The sequence below is a fragment of the Typopeltis vanoorti genome, chromosome 26 (genome assembly GCF_054136105.1).
Source record: "Typopeltis vanoorti isolate ZY-2024b chromosome 26, IOZ_Tvanoo_1.0, whole genome shotgun sequence".
Taxonomy (NCBI): Eukaryota; Metazoa; Arthropoda; class Arachnida; order Uropygi; family Thelyphonidae; genus Typopeltis; species Typopeltis vanoorti.
In genome coordinates, this window is record NC_143574.1 from 6,498,187 (window position 1) to 6,523,642 (window position 25,456).

General features: G+C 33.7%; 1 protein-coding gene across 1 annotated transcript in view; it reads left to right on the top strand.

The window, feature by feature from the left end:
• LOC150092290 (glycogen debranching enzyme) overlaps positions 1-25,456 on the top strand; it is a 461,626-nt gene that overhangs the window by 113,608 nt on the left and 322,562 nt on the right. The window contains exons 8-9 of the mRNA XM_090414998.1: positions 3,993-4,205; positions 15,484-15,808. Coding sequence (XP_090271124.1) covers positions 3,993-4,205; positions 15,484-15,808 — 538 coding nt within the window. The remainder of the gene's footprint in view (positions 1-3,992; positions 4,206-15,483; positions 15,809-25,456) is intronic.

A 25,456-nucleotide genomic window follows, 5' to 3' on the forward strand; every position in this document is an offset into this window, starting at 1 on the left:
CATACTTATTTATACAGTATCCAGTGGGTAACCTAATAATTGGGCACATAACAGGAAAAATTAGGATTAAGTTACTTTCACTCTTAATCGATTCTGGACTGGTATATAAAATATATGAATTATAACCTGTAAAATGTTTAGATTTTATTTTATTTTATTAATAACAGTACCATGTGTGAAAGGTTGCGTAGTGTATAGCACATCAGTATTATATGTAGGCGAGTCAAGAAGGAACCTATTATGATTTTTAAACATCTGGAAGTTGTCCTTATGGAAAACATATGGAAAATCTGATACAAAGCACAGCATTAGATGGAATGAAAGGAGATAAGAAGTTGTTTCATTATGTTTGGAGCAGGATATTGTATGGATGTGATCAATAACTGCTTCTGTTGGGATTGAGAGAAAGTGGAAGGAAAGTGCCTGCAAGTTCAGCAGAACAGCATGCTTGAAAATACTTGTGGAAGAGTCATAAAGTTGAAAGAGTATATCTATGAGATACTGAGTAGAGTAAGGCTGTGAAAGAGTGATCACGAGAACCAGAATAAATTCTTTTGAATTGATCTCAAGCAATTTTAGAGGTTTTTGGCTGGCGCCATATATGAAAATGATATTTTTAAGCTAGGGTAGATTTGGGATCTATGCAGTAGTAGAAGGAATTGTATGGATGAGATGACACATATAAATGTGATGTACTTTGGCCAGGAGAGGCTTAGAGGAGTGTCAGCTCAAGAAGAGACATCTGATCTAGCATAGAGACGGTGAAGTGTTTTTTTTTTTTTTTTTTTTTTTTTTTTTTTTTTTTTTTTTTGCATGAATTAAACAGGATTGTGTTTTAGTGTCATTGAAGTTGGCAAAGTTGTTCTTGCCCTCTGAAATATGGTAAAGAAATCAGTAGTTAAGGCATTATAAGGATGATTTTGATCTTTTAGCTTGGGATCTATAAGCACTGAAAAGTTTGTCTAATGAAACAAATGAATGGAGCATACTGTCATCAGAAAAACTGGATAGAATTTCAGGTTATTGACAGAAGGTCTTTTATTAATAGGAGAAAGAGTATGGGTGAAAGTACAGAATTTGGGTACATCATGATGCATTGGAGGGAAATCTGAAGAAAGGAAGCCATCCATCGTGACACTGAACTACTCATACTGAACAACCAGAGAAGAAATTAGTAATCCATTTGCAGTGGATATATATATATTTTATTTAACTTGATAAAATATACATTAGAAGATAGGTAACAAAATGACTATTTACATAGTATAAGTATATATATTACAGAGAAAGGAAGATTTTCCTTTTGGATATACAATAGAAAATGCAATAAATGAATCAACATTACAGTTCAGTTTCACTCTTAGTTATAGGGCAGTCGCGGCCGAGTGGTTGAGGCAACGGACTTGAAATCCGTTGGGGTCTCCCCGCATAGGTTCGAGTCCTGTCAGCTGTGGAAAGTTATTTTACATTTTGCCGGCCTGGTTGGCCGAATGGTTAGCATATCCGCTCTCCAGCCAAAAGGCTATGGGTTCAAATCCTGCCATGGGCATGGATGTTTGTGATTGTCTGTAAAAAAAATACTAATGGTGGTGGTCGGCAGTAGATGGCGTTGGTGTAGATGATGTAGGTAGTTGTGGTTGGTGGAGATGGAGTTTTATAGTAGGTGACCTCCCTCGATGAGACTCTCTGGAGGTGTTATGTAATAATAATAATAATAATAATACTATTTCAGATGAAGTGTATTGTCATCGGCAATCCAGAACAGGGTACTGGTTGGATTCCGCTCCTCTATGAATTTTGCAACAGTTCTTGTTTATTTGTAGTAATCAAGTTCCAATGTAAGCCTGCTTTGTAGTTTCCAACATAGGCTATACATGAGGGTTTGTGCCGATTCAGTGATGGATGGGTGCTGGTTATTTCTTGTGTGTTTTAGGTAGAAGCTGTAGATGATGGGCTTAGTGCAGATGAAGAGGAAATTGCATATTTTGTGTCTGTTCTCTTCTGTATGGACTAAATTCCAGTAGTCTTCTTGGCTCTGTGCATAGTTACAAGTGCTAGAGGCAGTATTCAGGACATAGGTGATCATCGCTTTGTTTGCGGGATAGGTTAGATATGTGTGTTTCAAGGTACCTGCAATTTCACAGAATAGACACAGATCCGTTTCTCTGAGCTGAAATGTGTAGAGCTTAAGAGTTGGCAAGATGTTATGCCATAGTCTCCACTGTATGTTGGAATCTGGTTTGGCACACTTCGATTTATATGGAAGATCCCACTGAAAACTGAGTGGCATGTGCAGTCTTGTAGATGAGAGGGTTTAGGATGAATATACGAAGGGCAAAGTTGGAGACACTGACATAAAAAAATGGTTTATTTTCTTGTAATTGGAGGGAAGAATTGGAAGTGAGGCTTCAGATGATACAAGATGAAATATCGGCTCTGAGCAGTTTCTAGAAGGAATACGGACTCCCTGAGGTGTAGCGATATCTGGATAGGCTTTTATAATAGCAACTTGCATCTGTTGATATTGCTTTTCAGTTTTTGGGTTCTTCATTGGTAAGCTTGTGAATGTTTTCCACTTTAGGGCCTGGGTCAGGAGGTCTCCTATGATTCTTATTCCTGCCCAGTTCCATGTAGGGAAAACAAAGGGCTGGCCAGTTGTGAGACTTGTTATGTTTCTGTTTGAAAATAGTGGTTCTGTAAGTACAGCTGACTCTGTTGATCCTGTCAGTGTGTGATGAAGTTCTGCGTTTTTCCACCGCTGTAGAGCATCTCTGTAAAAATGAGGTAGTTTAGGAGGAGATGGTGCAGAACTGGCCATTCAGAAGATTGTGGAAAGTGTAAGTCCTCTGGTGGATGATGGGATGTAATCAAAGGTAGTTACATAAGTATGATTGAACTGAAGTGTCTTTAGGAGGAAGATTATTCTGAAGGATAATCTTTGCAGTAAATAGATAAATTTGTGTGGATAGAGGAATTTGCAGTGGATAGATAAATAAATAGATAGATAGATAGACCAGATGATAGTAATTTGGTAAGTTGACCTTTGTGCCACACTCAATCAGATACCAAAAATGTCTAGATTGATCACAAATGTTTTGTCTAATCCATAGCTGATGTGTGTACATATTAACCTTACACACTTGAGGAAGTATTTAAAACTAGAGCATTTAAAACCGAAATGACATACCATATTATTTTGGTTTTAGGTTCAGTTATTTAGTTGTAGTTATTTAGGTCCTGTGTGCATTAATTTGATTCAGTAGAAATATTGAAATCCTTATGCTATCCTTTCTTTTACTACAAAACTTGTATGCATATGTGTGTGTGTGTGTGTGTGTGTGTGTGTGTGTGTGTGTGTGTGTGTGTGTGTGTGTTAAAGATACCAAGCTATTTTATATGTATATAAATATAAACTTGGTTTTAATCCATTTCCCAAGTAAACAAACAGACAAGTTTTGCGCCTACACGGTAGACCAGTGCAAGTCTGGGCGACTCCGTATGTAGTGCAACTCGTGGTAAAGGTGGTATAAGCTCTGATCACTATTCTTGGTATTTACCCTTAATGCAAAGCACATCCCCTTTTACCGCGTGTTGCCTAAGACTTGCACTACATACGGAGTCACCCAGACTTGCACTACTTGCAGGCACAAACTTGACTTACCTGTCTGTTTGCTTACTTGGGAAATGGATTAAAACCAAGTTTATATTTATCTACATATAAAATAGCTTGGTATCTTTAATGTGTATTATACCCAAGGTAAAAATAAACTTCCTACACACACACACACACACACACACACACACACACACACACACACACACACATATATATATATATATATATAAAAACATGCATTTATATAATCTGTTACCTTTTCAATTCATGCTTGATATTAAGCTGAGATTTTATTTTGAACTTTTTGAAATAAATGAAGTTTCTTCATCTTTTGCTTCATATTATTTATTTTATATATCTGTTTTGTTTTCATTAGACCAGGGTGTGAAACAGAAGACAGCAGAATCCTGGACTGTTGTAAAGCATTCAGACCCAAAATTAAGGAGTTAAATGAAAGTGTAATGAAGGAGATACAGAACCATTTGACTGCAGCTGTAGAAAATATCCTAAAAGGAATTAGATATCAAAGACTGCAGCATGATGGACCTAAACTTAAGGAACTGAACAGACGACATCCTCTTGTTCCACCGTAAGCAGCATAGCATTTAGACTTAGATTTATTAGTATATAATATGGTATGGTATATTATATACTCACTACTTGATAAATTCACACTAAATTATCCTAGTATCAAGTTGAATTTGTTAAATACTTATTAAACATTTCAGATTATTATTATTATTAGACAAGGAATATAGGGGCCTGTGTAAGTCATTGGAAGTAGTGTTTATGCCCTTCAGCGCTAAACTGCCTGAAGAAAGAGCATCACGAGTTCAATTCTAGTTATTGACTAGAGGAACTTTTTCTAAGCCTTTTTTTGACCGGTTCCCAAGTTAGTCGATCTCTGGCATGGGAAAATGGGTTTTTTCCTCCTGGAAACTCGGGTGTTTCTTCCCATAAACTCAAGAAAATAGACCGTAGAACCCACACTATTTTCAGACATTAAAAAATATTGTATTAGGGTTAGGTACCATGAGATGGCGACACTTGTTAGCTGTTTCTTCACTGCTTGTTGCTTAACCGACTGAGCTGGATGAAATATCCAGCCCACCATAGCATTCTGCATGGATCAAAACTTCATCGACATTGTACCTTATATCATGCCATTACCTCTCTCTGCCGTTAATCCCTTTACAGCTATTTTAGAGCCATTAGTGGATTAACTGTTAGTGCCTGACTTTTGTGTCACCTGTCTCTCTACGCACACTGTTTTACTTGGAATTTCCTTTACTGTCCTAAGATATTTGAATTTTTTGCCTCTAAAATGAGTTATTGTGTTTCTTTTCAAAAATTGAAATGAATTTCACATGTGCGAAAATAATCAATCCTGAAATGACCATCGATCAGCCTTTGCAATGAATCTATTTAGTAATAGTAACTTCGCTGTATTATTCTGCTGTATAAATTTATTCTTCAAATCACCGCAACGGAACAGTTGCAGTGATTGTTCTTGCACTTTACTCACAATATAGAAACAACTTTTTTTGCGAATTTTCAAATGTCTGCATTGAACATATTATGTCACATATTTATATTTTTAAATAATATTTATTGAAATAAATATGACCTTTTGCTTTTTTTCTTAGCAAAATACCGTTATATGGATCATCACATTTCAGTTTTAGAAATGATTTTTTTTATTTTGTTTTGTTTTATGAACAACAAACGATGTTATATTGCATAACTCGGTTTCCGATTGTGAGTCTTTTTAGTATCAAAAATTTATATCCAATGATGTTTTAGCAGGGATTCTTTGCCTTCATCTTTTCTTCTTTTTTTTTTTTTTTTTTTTTTTTGTAGGATGCACATTACTGTAGATATGTTGAAAATATAATATGAAGGATATCATATACAGAATGATTCAGAATTTATGCTTATTTTGAAGATTTTCTAATGCTTACACCCCTTCCCTCTTTATCCTCCCCTGGAATTCAAAATCTATTACTTCATTTTACCGTTTTGTTTTGACAAAAGAAACAAGACAATAATATTGTTGCTGTGAAGCTACTAATTCTGTGCTCTTTCTTTGCAATCTAAAATCAGCTGTCTACTATCTGCTGAAATGATTTGAAATTTTAGAAATACTATGCTATATTTTCACCACGTAAAACTGTTTATATACATACCACACAAAAGGAAGTTCAGTAGTATTATTTTTGTTTCTTTTTCTTAAAATAATCTAAATATTTTTACTTCTACTTATGCTTCTGGTTACTATTTCTGAAGTAATCTACGTCTTAGAAATACTTGATAGTAATCCTCTTAGCTGGAGGAAAAGGTAAAGGCTTAGATTACTCTCAGTGCTATTTAGAAAGAAAAGAGAGAATACTTATCCAGAAGGGACACTAAAGTGCCTCAAACTGTAGTGCGAGATACATCAAGAATGTTGTGTTTCATTTTCAATTGTTGATTAGTAGACATCCTAACGTAGAAAAAAAATACAGACATTTCTTTTACAGGCTGATACAGTATTTATGCTAAAATAAGTTCTTAATTTATAATGATCAGTTTCATTTTTATTATCAAAAAATTATAAATTATTTCATACAATTATCTTGAAAAAGAGGACTTGAATTATTTTAAAAGAAAAGGAGCATATGCTTCACATAATCTTATTTTTCACTCATTCTCAGATATTTCAGAAAATTTATTTTATGAATCATTCGCAATACAACTGTTACGAATGTAAATCACTTGGGGAAACATGTCCATTCATTTTAGTGTAAATAGTAGCAAAGGTTTAGCTACTTCAACAATGCCATGTATCTAAACTAGAAGAAAATGTCGTTATATCTGTTGATGTTAGAACTCATAAAGAGAAATCATAATTTTTTCTGACATGATTTCTCTATTAGTTATAATGTAATCAATCTACAGATTTTTGCCTTCTTGTATTCTACCATCTTATGAGCAGTGATTACTTCTTTGTACTACAAGAAAAAAAAATCAGATAACACAAGAAAAATATGTAATATTTTCTTTTTCATTGGGTAATTTACTCAGTGAAAAAGAAAATACTACATATTTTTAAAATGTTGTTTTACAATGAATTTACAATGTTCATTGTTTGTGTTTTGAAAACAAAGTACAAATGATTTTTTTTCTTACTATTTTTGCCATTATAACATCTGATACAATTATAAGAGTGACATTTTACCGTTTTTCTCCCAGACGAGAAAAAGAAATATGACAATAATATTGTTGATTCTGTCGAACTTCTGTAGCAGAAATTTTTAATACAAAACTTTGTAATTTAAATATATATATATATATATATATATATATATTTATTTATTTATATTGTGAAATGAGTGGAATGACTTAAACCAAGAGTTAGGTAAAAGGGGGATTTAATAGTAAAACATGACTAGTTTTGGCTTATAACAGCCTTCATCAGGTGACATTATAAAAGAAAAAACACTAAACACTGAAGGTTAAAAAACTATGAATTTTTGCCCTCTTGTATTCTACTCTGAAGATTACCAAAATAAGATGCTTGAATTACTACAAAGTGATACTTACTCAATACTTGAGAGAGATCCAACTCGAGAACTTCAAAATTGTACAACAACTTATTGAAAACTACCACTGAACTATCTTGAAACGTTCGTCTGTCTCCACGCTCTCTCCATCCTCTTATTCTGTGCATATATGGAGTTCCAAAATTCCATAAGGAAAACATCCCACTACGTCCCATTGTGGAAGGTATTGATTCTCCTACATACAAACTTTCTAAACATCTTGCAAAATACCTCAAATGTTTTTCAGGCAAGTCCTCATCCTTTATCAATAACACAGCGGACTTTGTTTCATACATTAAGAATGTGACAGTTAATGAAGATGAAATCGTGGCTAGCTTCGACATAATTTCCTTGTTCACTAATATCCCAACAGATGAAGTCATAACATTACTCAAGGACAAGTTATCCAATTGCATCAAGTCTGGTTACTTTAGATTCCAAGATACTATATGCAAGCAGAATCATGGTCTGGCGATGGGTAATCCTTTATCCCCTGTTCTTGCAAATATTTACTTGGAGGATTTTGAAGCCAGGGCTATCTCTTCCTTTACTTTAACACCTAAAGTTTGGAAATGTTATGTGGATGACGTTTTCCTCATTTGGAGCCATGGACATGATTCCCTAATGGATTTCCTGGAACATCTCATTAGTCGACATCCAAGTATAAAGTTCACAGTAGAGCTTGAAACTGATAGTTCTCTGCCTTTCCTAGATGTGAAACTGACCCGGTCTTCTAGTAAACTTAAAATTTTAATGTATAGAAAGCTTACACATACCAGCAGATATCTTCATAGTCAGTTCACTTCCCTCCCCAAAAACTTGGAATAATTTCTACCTTGGACATAGAGCTCTCTCTCTTCTTGATGACCCAAATGAACTTCAAAAAGAAATAGACTATCTCAAAACTACTTTTGTAGTTTTAAGATAGTTGATTTCTATCTCAAATCTATTTCTATCTCTTAATGGATATTCTAAAAGAATTATTGAAAAATTCCTTCTTAATCCTCCTAGTTATCACACAGAAGAAATAAATACATTTAAAGGCAATATATCTATTCCTTACATAAGTTCAGTTTCACAAAAATTCACTCAAGTTCTAAAAAAATACAATATTAGAACTTTGTTCACTCCACTTCCAAAAATCTGCCTCCTTAATAAGCCACCCAAAACCATGTCATCATCATCATCTTAAATTTCCTGGTGTGTACAAAATTTGGTGTGATTGTGATATTCCTTATTTTGCCAGACAGACAAATCTATTGAATTATGCATGGAGGAACGCATGAGGGACATTGCTTACAAGAGACAATGAGCCAGTGCCTTATCAAGCCATATCCTTTTCTCGGCTAATCCTAATGATGAAACCCCAAGTCATACAGTCCGCTGGGACAGATCTACTAACATCTTTCGTTGCCATGATGAATTGGAGAGAAAAATCGTAGAATCTAGGGAAATCATCCTCAGTCCTGAACATCTAAATAATAACTTGAGCTACAACCTCCCAGATAGTCATTCAGCTGTAATCATGTACTGGCGTTCACGTGATGCTGCAAGCACGCACTCTCCTAACAATACAACAAGCGAAAGAACAGCTTTAAATATAACTACAACATTTTCATACTAATTATGTATAGGGACTCTCTATGTTGTTCATAGTTTTTTTTAACCTTCAGTGTTTAGTGTTTTTCCTTTTATAATGTCACCTGATGAAGGCTGTTATAAGCTGAAACTAGTTGTGTTTTACTATTAAACCCCCCCTTTTACCTAACTCTTGGTTTAAGTCATTCAACTCATTTCACAATATGTATTTCAACCAAGTCAATGAATCATCATTCATATATATATATATATATATATATATATATGTATGTATGTATGTGTATATAAGCAAAAGTATCGCTTATTATAAAATAGGAGCATAATATCTGAACTAGCAGTTCAGATATTATGCTCCAATTTTGGGAAACCTTCTTGGTTTCCCAATTATACAGGGAAACCAAGAAGGCGAAAGTGCAAAGAACAGTAGATTACAATATAAAGAAAAAAAATTTAGTGATATGATTAAAGAATTTCATTATTCTCTATAAAACAAAGTAGCTCAAGCAGGTCCTTCAGGAAATCTGTGAAGTATTCTTCGAAACATGATTTTGAACAAAAATATAACATAATCTCGAAAATTGGCCGCCAGTTTTTTTAAATAATATTTCAAATAATTATTATGAATTAATTTCTTTGAGAACAAAGAAAATGTTTTGTGGAGTAAGCGATTAGAAAAAATAAGCAAAAAAAAATAATAATCATAAAAATGAAATTGGTTCTCGAAGGTAAGGCAATATTTAAGTGAAGAAACTATGCAAGGATCTTTATTTTGTCTAGGCATTAGAATTGTATTGTACAATAAAATAAAAAATAAAAATAATTTCTATATTTTTAGTTTATCCAATATAACTAAGATTCGGTTACCCAGCATAAAACGAGGAACTGTATTTCTTGTTATAGGCAACTGAGTCACAGCTATGAGCCTGAGATAATCTGATTAAATTTTTATGATATATTTATTTTTATGATATATCTGATAATTTGATAAAAGAAAAGTGTTGTATATAGGGGAAGAGATTTTAAAACTGAGATGGACAGGACATATTGCACAGATGAAAAGTGATAGATGGATTAAGACAATCACCTGGTAACATCCACATGAAGGAAGATGAATGCTGGGACAATCAGAGAGAAGATGGAAAGAAGACCTAGTGGAGATGGCTGTAAGATGGCTTCAGGAAACTTTCAACAGAGAAAGATGGAAACAAATAGGAGAGGTCTATAACCATAAATGGTTATAAAAAAAAAAAAAAAGTGGCTTAGAAGAAGAATCCTCACTAATCCTCCACACTAATAAAACCTAGAGCTTAGTGGATAGATGGCCGATAGGTGATATGATCGATATATATATATACATTGATTTGTACACTGGATACATAAATTTGTATTGAATAAATTCACAAAAGATTGTCTCTTTAAATGAGAATAAGAGTGGTGAACAAGAAAGTGAAAAATGTTTTTTATGCAGAAGGTGGTGAATGTGGTAGGGAAAAAAATAGTCAAAATGAAATTCACGAGATAAACAGCAAATTATACACTATTTAATTATAAGATATTAAAAAAAATGAGAGAATTAAATCAGGAAACCAGTAATAGAGATATAAATATAGTATGATAGAACTTATTAAAAGAATGCAAACAGAAAGATTGCCTAAACAAGCATTTCAGTCATAATCACTTGGTACATGGAGGCCGGGTGGCCATCCAGGCAGACGAATAGTTTTTGAGGTTGAAACAAGTCATAATTGTCCTAAATTCTTGAATTGAATGATTGATGATGTTTGGTGCTTGTGCTCCTTTCAGACTGCACCAGTTGCCAGAATCCACTACCTATATCCATAAAAGAATTATCAGGCGCCTATAAAAAAGCAGGTTTAAAGTTGTTAAATTGAAATCATAATTCATACCACCACCACCATCATCATATGTATTGTCCACCAAAGAAACATAAACCAGAAACTGTATTAAGATCAGTCTTTGATAGAACTGATAATCCCATCTATATAGAAGATTGTCTTCCATCCTCTCAGAAATAATAGGTGACTTCTTTGTTTTGAACTAAATCTTTTCACTGCTGAAAAAAACAGATAAACTCTCCTTACTGACTTAATTTTCAATTTTATTTTATAATTCAAACTAAAAAAATAACATGCAAAATTGTGACATTTATATTTTAAAAGACATATTTCAGTGATTACACCACATTTTTTATTATTCAGTTATACATTATACTGAAATAGTAGTTCCCGACAAGTTTCGTAAATTGTAGAATTTACATCTTCAGGAGTAAATAGTATAACTGAAAGTTTAAACAAGAGAAATTAATAAATACAAATCATAACCATCTGGCTATTCATAAACTCAAATAATAGAATGCAGATATAAAACGTTATTGACATTGAACAATGCTAGACGATGTCACGTGTTCTTGTTCATACAGTCTGAGCTCAGATTGAGGCAGTTTTTTTATTAGAGCTGACCAAACTTGATGGAGGATTAAACCTTGATTTTTATTGCATTGGGTTGGGTTTTTCAGCATATTAGCAGCTGCTGCTTTAAATTTTCTTATGTAGCAATTATTTTCTATGTATGACATCGTCGTTTTTTGTCAGAGAACATCATGTCCAGTGGAAGTGGTGTGGAAAGCAAGACCCGTTTTTTGTTCTCTTTTGTATTGTATGTCTTTTTGGTGTTCAGCCATGCGTATTTCTCCAGATCTTCCTGTCTGTCCTACGTAGCAAATCCCGCAAGAGCAATGGATTTTGTAGACTCCTGGTTTTTTAAGAGGACGATGAGGTGGTTTTGGTAGATGTAGGAATCTTGAGATTTTTTCCATAGGAAGGAAGGCTACTTTTTACATTGTGTTTGTTCATTAATTTGGCTAGCTTATCTGTGACTTTTTGATATAAGGAAGCGAGATTGCGTTTTTGTAATCCTGTTTTATTGTGTTGTTAGTTAGAGGCATTTTAAGGATTATCTTGATGGTTTTTGTTTCATACCCATTCTGTTGGAGGATTGGATTTGTGTTAAGTATTTTAATTCTTCATTACATCTCTCTTGTGTGCTGGAAATATTGTATGCTCTTGTCTTGTGGAGTTTTAATTAAGCTTATTTTTTGTGAAGGATGGTGGTGTGAGGCTGCATTTAGAAATCTTCCTGTGTTAGTCGGCTTCCTATATACTGAGAAGGAGAGTTTGTTTTCTTCATTAACTTCTAATAGAATATCTAGAAATGGAAGTTTTCTATTTTCTTCTTGTTCTAAAGTGAATTTTATGGTGTTGTGCAAATTGTTGAGATAATCTTTAAAATTGATAAGTTCATCTGTTGTTCCATTCCATATGATGAAAATATCGTCTACATAGCGTAGCCATATTTTTGGTTTTTTATGGTAATTCTTTAGAGCATTGTTGTCAAATTTTTTCATAAATAGGTTTGCTAATACCGGTGATAATGATGAACCCATGGCCAGTCCTTCTTTTAGTTTCTAGATTCTGTCTTGATAGGTGAAAAAAGTATTGTTTATACAATGTTTAAAAAGATCTAAGATGTCCGGAGGGAAGAGGTCTTCTAGGAGATTCAAAATTTCTTGTCTCGGAACATTTGTTAACAAGCTGATAATGTCTAGACTTGCTAAGATGTATGATGAACCGATATGTATATCATTCACTTTTTCTATGATATGTGTACTATTTTTTATGAAGGAAGATGTTTTTCCTATACGATGTGAGATATGTTGGTGATGTATTTTGCCAAGTTGGAAGTCGTGAATCTCTTCCATCTACTATTGGTCTTAAAGGTATATCTGTCTTGTGGATCTTTGGAACACCATAGATTCTTGGTATCAAAGGATGTTTTGATTGTAAGTGTTTTTTAAGTTCTTCCGTCCAGAGAGGCACTTTTTTATGAGATCATTTGTTTTTTTACGTCTATGCGAAGTCGGGTCTCTGTCTAAGGGTTTGTAGGTGTTTGTATCCTCCAGGAGACTTTTCATTTTATTATCATATTCTGTAGCATTTATAGGAAAAACATCTTCCTTCATAAAAAATCCTCAAATTCCTTCAACACAAATCCTCCAACAGAATGGGTATGAAATAAAAATCATCAAGAGAATCCTTAAAATGCCTCCAACTAAAAACACAATAAAACAGGATTACAAAAATGCAATCTCGCTTCCTTATATCAAAAATGTTACAGATAAGCTAGCCAAATTAATGAACAAACACAACGTAAAAGTAGCCTGCCTTCCTATGAAAGAAATCTCAAGATTCCTACATCCACCAAAACCACCTCATCATTCTCTTAAAAAACCAGGAATCTACAAAATCCATTACTCTTGCGGGATTTGCTACGTAGGACAGACAGGAAGATCTGGAGAAATACGCATGGCTGAACACTAAAAAGACGTACAATACAAAAGAGAACAAAAAATGGGTCTTGCTTTCTATACCACTTCCACTGGACACGATGTACTCTGGCAGAAAACGACGATGTCATACATAGAAAACAACTGCTACATAAGAAAATTTAAAAAAGCTGCTAATATACTGAAAAACCAAATCCATACAATAAAAATCAAGGTTTAATTCTCCATCAAGTTTGGTCAGCTCTAATAAAAAAATCTTCCTCAATCTGAGCTCTGACTGTATGAACAAGAACATATGACATCGTCCAGTATTGTTCAACGTCAATAACGTTTTATATCTGCATTCTGTTATTTGAGTTTATGAATAGCCAGATGGTTATGATTTGTATTTATTAATTTCTCTTGTTTAAACTTTAAGTTATACTATTTACCCCTGAAATGTAAATTCTACGATTTATGAAACTTGTCGGGAACTATTATTTCAGTATATTGTATAACTGAATAATAAAAAATGTGGTGTAATCACCGAAATATGTCTTTTGAACCAATTAGCCACAGAAGTCTACGCCTGCAATTTATATTTTACTAAAAATCTTGCTCAGTATTATTTTCATACAAGACTGAACATTCTACCTAACTTCATCCTTTAAAAATTTAGCCATTAGTAAGTGAGTTGAACTGAATTATATTCATAATGGATGTCACCACACTACCACACTCACAATTGAAATGTGTTGAAAAGTGGGTTCAGCAAAGGTTTTTTAATGCAGAAACGAGCTTAAGAATACTCAAGCTCAGTGGGACTCTATTTTAAACTGCTGGAAAATTTAAGATTAATAGTGAAAAAATTAAAACAACATGGTAATCATTGCTGACAATCATTAAACAAATTTCATTTTGTAATTGCATTTATTTTTAATAAAATTGTTATTACAGTGGTATCTCTCTAATCTGAACTAATAAAAACCAGTGCTCGTTTGTATTAGAAAAAAGTTCGGATTAGCGAATTATCCCCCAAGAGACAATAACTAGCGTTTAAGACAAAATTTTAGTTTAAGACAAAAATAATCAGATTCTAATGGTACATCAATTTAATTCTGTAAATAAATTAACTGATAGAAAAAAGCTACTGTACTGTAAAGTAAAACAAAAAAAAAATACAGTACACAAGTTTATTTTAGTAAAACATTTAATTTGTATGTACCTGTATTGTTGAGGATTCCAATTTAATAAAATTGCAGTGTTCAGTATGTAATTTAATTTGCGTAAAAAATATCACTTTCTTGTACAACGACACACACAAAAAAGTTCACAAAATAACACAATTTTTTTTTTTTTAATTTCTTTGTCAAAAAGTAGCTGGTTTTCTTTTGCTTGTTGGAAGCTAATCTTTTTTCAGATGCTTCTCTTGGAGCTGCATTAGCAATAAAATTTTGTGGAATGGCGTATCATTCTATACACATATTAAAACTGTCAACTGCCTCTTCATGTTTTACTTTTTTTTTCCTTCAAGTTCTTTATCGTCATCATCGTCTTGTAATTCATAGTGTAGCATCATATTTATAATTTCAGCATCTGATTTGATTTCGAATTCACTTTCATTTCTACCTGTAATCCATTCTGTAGCATCTGTTTTGAAATTTCAACCTCTGGATTTATATTTTTAACCAAATTATGCATGTTTGGAATTTCCTCTTTTTGTGTATATTTGTGATTCATGCCGACAATACAGTACCTACTGTACAGTATAAAAAAACAAACGTGTACACACAATAAATCAAAATAGGCCTCCAGTATAACCGTATAATCGACAGTATGAAAAAAAAATACTGTACCGTAGTAATAATAATAAAATAAATAGTTAAAATAATAATTATTAAATAAAAATAGTAGTACACAAAATAATAATACATAAGTACAACTTTTTTTTTTTCAAACCGCAGTTCGGATTACTGGAGGGTTCAGACTAAAGAGGTTCGGATTAGCGAGATACCACTGTAATTATTAATTGAAAAATATAAATCATTAATTTAAAAGAGATTTAATGATAATTTATGTCTGCTCAACTATCTTCCCCCCCCCCCATTACTTTTCCATCACATAAATGATGCTCTTATTTGTTTAATGAAGACAAAATGGTAATGTTTTTGAATAACTTCAAGTTGAATCTTTGCTATATAAAGCAATTTAGTTCAAAAGAGATTTAATGATTTCTATCCTCCAACCATATCGAGAGTCTTTGTCTTACAGAATATTTACAGACACTTTTAAATGTACTAATAATATTTTGTAATCTTGCAAATCATTATCAACTATTTTAATAGGTATTTCACCCATCATGGTTCAATGGTTCCATTCAAAGAAGAAGAAGGAATCATGTTTGGTCCAGATGCTTGCTATTTAATGGCCCACAATGGATGGGTGATGGGAGATGATCCTTTGCGTAATTTTGCAGAACCAGGATCTAATGTTTATATTAGACGTGAACTTATAGCATGGGGAGATAGCGTTAAACTCCGGTATCAAATGAGTCCACAAGATTGTCCATTCCTTTGGAATTACATGACTAAATATGTCCAACAAGTGGCTGAAGTGTTTCATGGAATACGACTAGATAATTGTCATAGCACCCCAATTCATGTTGCTGAGGTAAAGATTAATTATATATTATTATACACAGCTGTGATAATAAGATTTATAGTTATAGATTTTCACTGCATAAGAAATAGACTGGTGTCATTATTCATATTTCCTGTTGTTTAAAAAATAAAATTTGATGCTTGTTTACTGAGATTGGAGTTGAGAGATTATGCCCAGTTTTGCTATTGATTCAGAAATTAAATTCTTAGAATTCTCTCTTTTTTTAAGAAAACTTATACATGAAAACAAATCGTCATCAATTTTAGATCTTCATTGAGTTATGACTTATTGCACAAGGTTTGCACTCACCATCATAATATCTGTTATGCTGTGTTTTAAACTTATTTGCAACTTGTTCCACTTACAAAATTTATGAGGTGCTATCAAAAAGAAACTGGACTAGGCTAATAAAGTCTTTACAACTTATCCAATTTAAATTTGGACTCAACGTTCTTCAAACATCCCCCTTCTGAGTTTATGCAATGATCCCACCTCTTTTTCCATGGTCCAAATACTACCTGGAAGTCTTTTTGTTGAAGTGCATCAAGCATCACTTGTGATTCATCTTGAATCTCCTTAATAGTGTTGAACTCAGCTTCAATTTCATTTTTGGAAACAAACAGATGTCACACAGGACTAAATCTGGCAGAGTATGGAGGATGTGGGATGACTGCCATGCTGTTGGCCACCCAAAACTTCTGTGTTTTTGAGGATCAGTGAAAGGGAGTATTGTGTGGTGGAGGAGCCAGCTTCACCACAGTTTCAGCTAGTCTTTTGTGATGAATGTCTTCTCTCAACCACCTTAAAACGTTGCAGTAGAATTCTGTGTTGACCATCTGAAAAAGTGGTACAAATTCTCAATATACAATCCCCTTAATATTGAAAAAGATGATCGCATGCTCTTTGTGACACTCCTGATTTGACTTGCCTTCTTCAGTCTTGGAGAATGCAGACTCTTCCACTGTGATGATTACTGTTTTGTCTTCAGGCAGTAGCTGTAAACCCACATCCCCTATTATGACCCTTGAGATCAAGGTTGGGTCATCAATCGCCTGTGGATGAAGATCCCAACAGACATTCATATGGTGCTCCTTCTTGTCAGAGGTCAAGAGATGGGAAATGAAGTTGACAGTGATATGATCGCTAGAACTGCTCCATATGAAATCCCAACTCTGTCAGCAACTTCCTGCATGGTGATGCGTTGATCTGCAAGGATGATCTGTGAAATTTTTGTGGGTTGTGCTGGTGGACGAGCGTCTCAGATTTTTGTCATTCTTCTAGGTGGTTTGGCCCTTCTTAAAATATGAGTATACCACTCAAAACACTGAGTTCATCTCATGGCTTCATTTTCATATGCATTATGAACTAATTTGGGGTCTCTGTGGCAGATTTCTATTTTATGCAAAATTTTACATTTATCCTTTTCTAATTTGGCTTTCATGGCAAAATCACAGAATGATATAAACATGTGATAAAAATAATGCATGTTACATGAATTCTAGTGCACACAGCTCAATGCCACGAGCTAGGCTGTCTCGACGATGTCTATGCCAATGACACATGGTGTCAGAAGACTGGAACTCAATCTGTTGCCAAGTGTCCAGCACAGTCCAGTTTCTTTTTGATATTATCCTGTACTTCTCATTCTCTTGTTTATCATTTCATTATTGAACTTTGGGAATGGCCACTCTCTTCTTCCATCTCTTTTCATTTTATGAATAATATCAAAATGATACAAACTTTCACAAAGAACTTGTACTCATCAACCTTGTATCGTATCCTAGTCCTGACCAACCTTTTCAATGTCTAATCCTTCTTCCAAAAATAAATAAGAGTAATTTTAGCTTCTGTTTTGTAATGTCTTTACACATGATGGTTTTAGGCTACTTTCATTTCATTAGGACCTCCCTGACAAGGTAGTACTTATTGAATAGTCTGGTTATGGACACTGTCTGCTCCTTAACATTCTATCAAAAAACGAACTGTGTTTTTATCATGTCGTCCTTATTACTGGGATGGCCTGACCATGTTTGGAATTTATCTTTGTACAGTATTATTATCATTATTATTTAATGATATTAAAATTATATCATTATAATCCTGCCACGGGCATGGATGTTTGTGATTGTCTGTGAGGTGGTAGATGGCATTGATGTAGATGATTATTGTAATTGTGGTTTCATTGTAGTTGGTGAATGGAATGGTGGAGACAGAGTTATAGAGTGGGTACCCTCCCTCAATGAGTCACTGAACTCCATGGAGTTGTCATATAATAATAACAATAATACTTGAGTGAGGCCTATAACCATAAATGGTTATAAAAAAAAAGGGCTTAGCAGAAGAAAAAGAATCCTCACTAATCCTCATACTAATAAAATGCAGAGCTTGATGGATAGATGGCCAATTGGTGATATGATTGAGATATATACATAGATTTGTATTTGGATAAAGTCACAAAAGATTGTTTGTCTCTTTAAATAAGAATAAGAGTGGTGAATAAGAAAGTGAAAAATGTTTTTTATGCAGAGGGTGGTGGATGTGATAGGGAAAAAAATGGTCAAAATGAAATTCATAAGAAAAACAGCAAATTATACACCATTTAATTATAAGATATTAAAAAATGAGAGAATTAAATCAGGAAACCAGTAAGAGAGCAATAGAGATATAAATATAGTGGGATTAATTAAAATATAGTAGGATTAATTAAAATAGAGGTATTAATATAGTAGGACTAAAACATTGAGTGATGTTTTAATATTCAGAATAAGCAGCTAAAATTATCAATTCAAGAATCTTAACTTTGAATTTAAATGACTCTTAATTTCCCCACGTTTCGACCTACAATTGTAATGTTAAAAATGTCCTATTTTTAACATTACAATTGTTATTTTTGATTTAGGATTCTGGATTATGTACAGTCCTGTTTATAGTTAACTCTTAGAGAGAAAGGTTCTGTGGGTAGAATATGTGCCTTCCATATGCTTGGGATTTTTAGACCATCATTATTGTTCAGATGGGGTTGGTTGATAAGAATTTCACAGGCTTCCTTAAATTTGTGTTCATATCATGTTTTGGTGCGATGCGAGCAACTGGTGCTTTTCCAGTCAATTCTATGTAAAGTGTTTAGGGCATGATCAGAAAGGTCAGCTTCACCATAGTTATTATATTTAATGTATCGTTTATGTTCCTTTTGTCTGATAGGAATTGTGCATGCTGTTTCCCCTATATATAGTATATTACAGGTGCAATAAATACGGTATACTCCAGGGTGAGCCAGCGGAGGGAGTGGGTCTTTGGATGAGTTGAGTGAGCTTTTTAATTTTGCAGGTGGTTTGAAGGTGGCTTTGAGGTTGTATTTTTGTAGTATTCTGTTTATTTTATCTGATATCCCTTTAATGTAAGGAATGGTTATAGTTTTATTGTAGACTGGTTCATCTTTGTTTTTTTATTGAGGTCTTGTTGAGAATTTTGTTAATCGTGTTTTGGCTGTAACATTTTTTAGAAAAGTATTGTTGATAACTTTAAATTCATCTTTCGGCACATGTTCATTGGAGCAGATCTTCAAAGCTCTGTTTTTTAGAATATTAATGACAATTAGTTTTTGTGTTGGGTGGTGGTAGGAGTTTATGTCTATATATATCGGCCAGTATATGTCAGTTTCCAGTAAACAGTGAAGAAAGACTGCCAGAAGGAAGACGTGTGACAAGTGTATCTAGAAACGGAAGTGTGTTCTATTTTTCAATCTCAATTGTGAACTGTATGCATTTGCGTTGTTTATTTAGGTAGCTAAGAAAAGTGTCTGGTGGCCATGGGACCAGATCGCAGAAACATCGTCAATGTATCTAAGCCAGACTTTGGGTTTTAAAGGAGAGGAATCTAGAGCATGTTGCTCAAAATGTTCCATATAAAATTTATCAATGGGGAGGGGGGGATAATGGTGAGCCCATGGCTGTGCCTTTTTTTTTTTTTTTTTTTTTTTTTTTTTTTTTTTTTTTTTTTGTAGGTAGAAAGCATTTTGTTATACGAAATAACCAGAACATAATACACGTGCAAAGAGTGTTGTGATATCTGGAGGGAATTTGTTCTATAAAAGAAGGATTGTGTCATTGATCAGGACATTCGTAAAGAGGGCTGAGACATCAAAACTGACTAATAAATTATCTTTTTCAAATGTAATGTCTTTGATTATGTTTATGAAGTGTTGTGTGTTTCTGATATAGGAGAGGGAATGACCTACCAACTCCTTGAGTGTTGGTGCTAATTTCTTGGCTGGGTGGTAATTTGGGCTATCTATACCTTCGACTGTTGGCCAGAATGGTGTGTTTTGTTTGTGTATCTTTGGTAGACCGTAAATTCTTGGTGAACAAGCTTAGTGTGGAAGTAGTTTTTTGACTGTATCATCAGGCCATGTAGTAATAGATTTAAGTAGTTTCTCTGTTTTCTTTTTTATTCTATTGGTTGGGTCATAGTTCAAACGTTGGTATGTGCTATTGTCCGAGACTAGCAAATTAATTTTTTCTAAATAAGTGGTTAGGTTTAGAATAACAGTGTCACTTCCTTTATCGGCTCTAGTTATTATGATGTTCGGATTTGATTTTAATGATTTCACTGCCATTAATTCGTGTTTCGTTAATTTACTTGTTATTGTTTTCTTATGATTTATATTTAAAATGTTGGTGGTTTCTAAACGTATTTTGTCTGCTATGTTATTTGGGATGAATCTTAAGCATCTTTCAATATTACAAATAAAATCCAGTTTGTTCATCGATCTTGCTGCTACAGCAAAATTTAGACCTTTGCTGAGTAGTGAGTGTTCATCTTTGTTTAAGGAGGGGTTGGATAGGTTGACTATGTTACTGTTACCTGCCGGCGATTGGTGGCTCCTGTTGATTCTTGCTTCTGGTTGGTTGTTAACATGTCGAGAAATTCAAATATGTCCGTTGATTTTGTTGATCTTTTAATCTATGAAGTTTGAATATGAGATTTTCTTTCTTAGTTTGAAGGATATGGTTTGCCATGTTGTCTGTAATCTTTTCGAGGATAATCCAAATATCTGCGTTCAAGTAACTTGTAAGTTCATTTTGTACCTGGTTTTGAGTAACGGCCAAGTTTTTTCTCGTAGCCTGGATCTGTTCTCTGAGTAACACTTTCTCCATGCAGTGATATATTCATTACACCTTTGTTGAGATAAATTTTCTCTTTAGTTTGCAATTCGGAATGACATTGCTGTCCCTACACCATTTTTAAAAAGCCAGTCAATTGATCAAACCAGAAACATGAATCTTCAGCTTACCATATCGATTGCATCGCTTGTGGGTCGAATCTCCATGAATTATCAGAATCCTGATAATTCATGGAGTATGAACGTAAATTTAAGGAAGTCTTTGAGATTCTTATCAACCACCCCAATCTGAACAATAATAATGGTCTAAATATCCCAAGCATATGGAAGGCACATATTCTACCCACGGAACCTTTCTCTCTAAGACTTAACTATAAACAGGACTGTAGATAATCCAGAATCCTAAATCTAAAATAACAATTGTAATGTTAAAAATAGGACATCATTATTACTGAAAGAAGACTATCTATAAGAAAGAATGTTTTTCTCATGTTATCTTAAATAGAATTTAGCTTTGATGTAGTTTCTAAATAATTAATTAATTGTAATTTTTTTTTTTTTTTTCACTAGAAGTCATGCCAGTAGAATAACCGGTGATCAAATCATTGTTTCTTTAGCTTACTGTGTGTAAAGTAACTCAGCTTGTCCTTGTATATTTGTATATACTCCAGATAAGGGGCGAATTCTCCATGCTTGCTATCCTCATTCTTCTTTCTCATTAATTGAGAAAGAAGTAATATTTATTTGTTAATAAATGCATGCATTTACAAGCATTCCATTTAGGCTTTTATTTTTGTAGACAGAAGACGTCTTAAACTTGGGCAGCAATAATCAAGCTTTGCGTTACGTATCGAAGGCCAATACTTGCTCGTCTAGTCAAAGCTACCTTGGCTTGCTTGGTTGTAGGAGCTTCCAGGTTCTCGCAGAAGCACTGTGATTTCATGCTCATGCATAGCCATTTCATGTCGTCTCGCTCTGTTGTCTAAACACAGGCCATACGCAGCCAACATAGCTCTAGCCGGTGAGCTTCAGGCAGCCTTTACAAGTGTGCATGTTGCTTGGGAAAATTAAGTTACAATCAACTTTTTATGACGATGTTATTGACCAGTTCATAAAGAAGAACCGTTGGGTAGAATTTGTATTCAAGTAGCTAAATTGAAAAATATAGAATATCGTTCATAAAATAAATGTTGTATTTGTATGATTTAAATGTACATAAATTTCTAAATGTATAATTTTAAATGGTCAGTAATTCATTATTCAGCTAATCAGACTCCAATCACACCTCTCACAACCTGAATGATAACAAGAGCAAGTGTGAATTTCAAGAAAATTCACTTTCAAATCCACCCAGGGGTTTACGAAATCCAATATACATTGGATTTCGTAAACCCTGGGCAGGTGATCTATGGAAGAAGATCTAAATATTAAGACTACCTTCAACCCGCTCCCCCCAACAAAATAAAAAAATGTACTCAGTTCTTCCGAAGATCCTGGTCCACCCAGGTGTTTACGAAAAAATTCAATGTACATATAACCTACCCTACATAGGGGGAAACAGGACACACAATCCCAATCAGAAAAGAAGACCACAAACAACACATTAAATACCTCCACTATGGTAAAAAAAGCCTATCAGACTATGCACTCCAAACATACCATAGAATTGACTGGAAAGGCACCAAGTCCCTACATCGCATCAAAACCTGGTTTGAGAGAAAATTCAAAGAAGCCTCTGAAATGCTAAAACACTATCCAAACCTGAACAAAAATGATGGATTAATCATTCCAAGAATGTGGAGAACCCATCTGCAACCCTTATAGCAACCAGAACAAGCCCAGAAGAAAATCTCAATACAAGAGGACTTTAGAAATGTTTAATGTAGTTCTGTTTTTAATTCATTTATTTTTAAAAAATATTTTGTTTATTTTTTATTTATTTTAATTTAATTTTAATTTTTAATTTACTTTTATATTTATCTTTTTTTTAATTTAATTTTTTAATGTATAATTTTTTAAAATTTAATATTATTATTTTAGTTTTTCCACAAGAGGTCAGGTTAAGTAAAAGATTAATAAGCAGGTAGATTCATTTTACCTTTGTAAAGTGCAGTAGCATGTAGCTTATAATGTATTTTCCTGATGATGACTTCAACACAGAGGTTGAACTGTCGAATGTTACTTTCCTAATATTCAGTAAAGCAATTAATTTAACGTGTTTTGGGTTTCCATAAATTCTTAACTATGAAAGTTTAACTGGCATGTTAATGATATTGCGATCAACTTAATTGGGGATATGCAGCTGTTTGATGATGCAAAGTTTGGAAGAACTGTGTGAAGTAGAGCAGATGTTTTGGCCTTGAAGTAGGATCTCAATAGATAATGTTTGTGGAGCTGTTAATTTAATGTTGCGAAGTGCGAGATGAAATTTGGTAGGCAAGGTTGGGATGCAGAGAATACAGTTAGTGGGGAAATTTTAAAGGAGGTTGAAGAGTTGAGAGATTTGGGAGTGATGGTGGACTGAGGATTGAAATTTAGGAGTTATGCTGCTAAAATTATAAGAACATCACAATGACTTAGAAGGACTTTGACATTCAAAAAAGCAAGGAAGTTGTGTTCCCCTTGTATAAGGATTGATCAGTCTACATATAGACTACTGTACTACTGTATAGATTTGGTTGCCTGGTTTTCAAGGGAATGAGGATGCTTTAGAGAAGGTCCAGAAAAGATTTACTAAGTCAATGTCAGGTCTATGGAATGTCAGATATCAGGAGTGGTTGAGGGAATGTAACTTGCAGAGCCTTGTGAATAGAAGGAGAGAGGATGTGATTGAAACATATAAGTTAGTGAGGGTTGTTACCAGATTAATGTGGTAACAACCCTCACTAACTTATATGTTTCAAAAGATTTCTCATAGAGTAGAGGGAGTCAAGAGGCCATTCCTCTAAGCTGTATAAGGAGGTGCTTACATAAATGCTTACTGTCAGTATGTTCCTCATCTGAGTCTTTTTTTTTTTTTTTCATTGAAAAAGAATCAAGAAGAGATGACTACCATATATTAGAGGCACCTCTGCACATGTTGCTCATATGCCTAAGAAATTTCATCTTGCAGCCAAGTTTAAGGTTATCAACCAAATCTGTTCTTTGTTACCTTCTTCAGATTCTGAAGTACAGTCTTTACCTGGCATAGATCAGATTCCTTGTAACTGCAGTTTGTTCTGCTTTAAACAGCCTGATCTATTGCAAAACATATTTCAGAAGTTCAGTCTTGTATTAAATTCAAAAACACCACCACAGATTTGGCCTTGGTAAAAATGGAATTAACAATATTAGCCATATCATCTCTATAATGAAGTTATACTATACAGAAGCTAGGAGATATGCAGGACCTTCTTCACCATCCAAGCCTAAACCATTCTGGTGGACTGTCTGTGTCTAAAATTTGGGACACTGTTATCAATAATAGCTGCATTACTTAATATCTTTATTCTTTTTTCGCTTTTCATCCTTGTCATCAAACTTTGATTATATACTCACATGGGAGAGAGAGAGAGGATATTGTCAGTACTAAATGAACAGTTTACATGATTATTAAATTATAATAAACAGTTTTCCTCAAATTTAATCTCTTACCTGTCAGGACTCCAATAGTACAAGATCTTATGTATTGCTCTTCTAATGATACTTTTTACAGTATCAATCAGTCTAAATATTTGTCTTCATCTAGGACCTCTTCCTGCTATCTTGGAAAAAAAAAATACTTATTTTTGCTTCTTTTTCCTCTCCTATTCTGTTTAAGTAACTACGCCATGTGGGGGCTAGCTCTCCTCAACCACTCTTAAATGCTAACAATATCAAGTTCCTGCTGAATATCCTCATTTTTAATATGATACTGCCATTAATGCCATCTATTTACTCTTCCCCAATCCTTCTCAGAACTCTCATATCTGTGGTCTCCAGTCTTTGATCAAGTATTTTATTTCTAATCCAGCTCTCAGATCTCTAAGTTAAAGGAGGCATGAATTCTGTCTTGTAAATCTCTAATTTAGTGTTTTAAGTAATTTCTATCTTATTCTATATATCTATTAATTGCCTATAGGCAATAGCAGATAACTCACTCTATAGTAGACAAGGCTATTTTAGGCCTATCTAACCTCTGGAAACTGAGGGAGGCAGTTCAGTCTTCACCAGAAGTTAATCAGAGGTAGCTTGTCCAAGAATAATGCTAATTATAAATGGCATTCAGAGATGGATAACAAGTAATGGCATCTCGTGAACCTTAACACAATTTATTTATTGTCTGAAATGGTGTGGGTCCTATGGTTGATTTTCTTGGTCATAGGACCAAAAAATCTGAGGTTTTTGGAAAAGAAATCTACTTGCCCATGCTGGAGATCAACTAATTCAAGAACCACTCAAATAAAGGTTGAAAAAAAAAAAGTTTCTCTAGTTAGCAACTACATTTGAGCTGAGAGCAACTTTCTTCGGGCAGCCCAGTGCTATGGAAGCAACCACCAGTTCCGTGGCTACACACA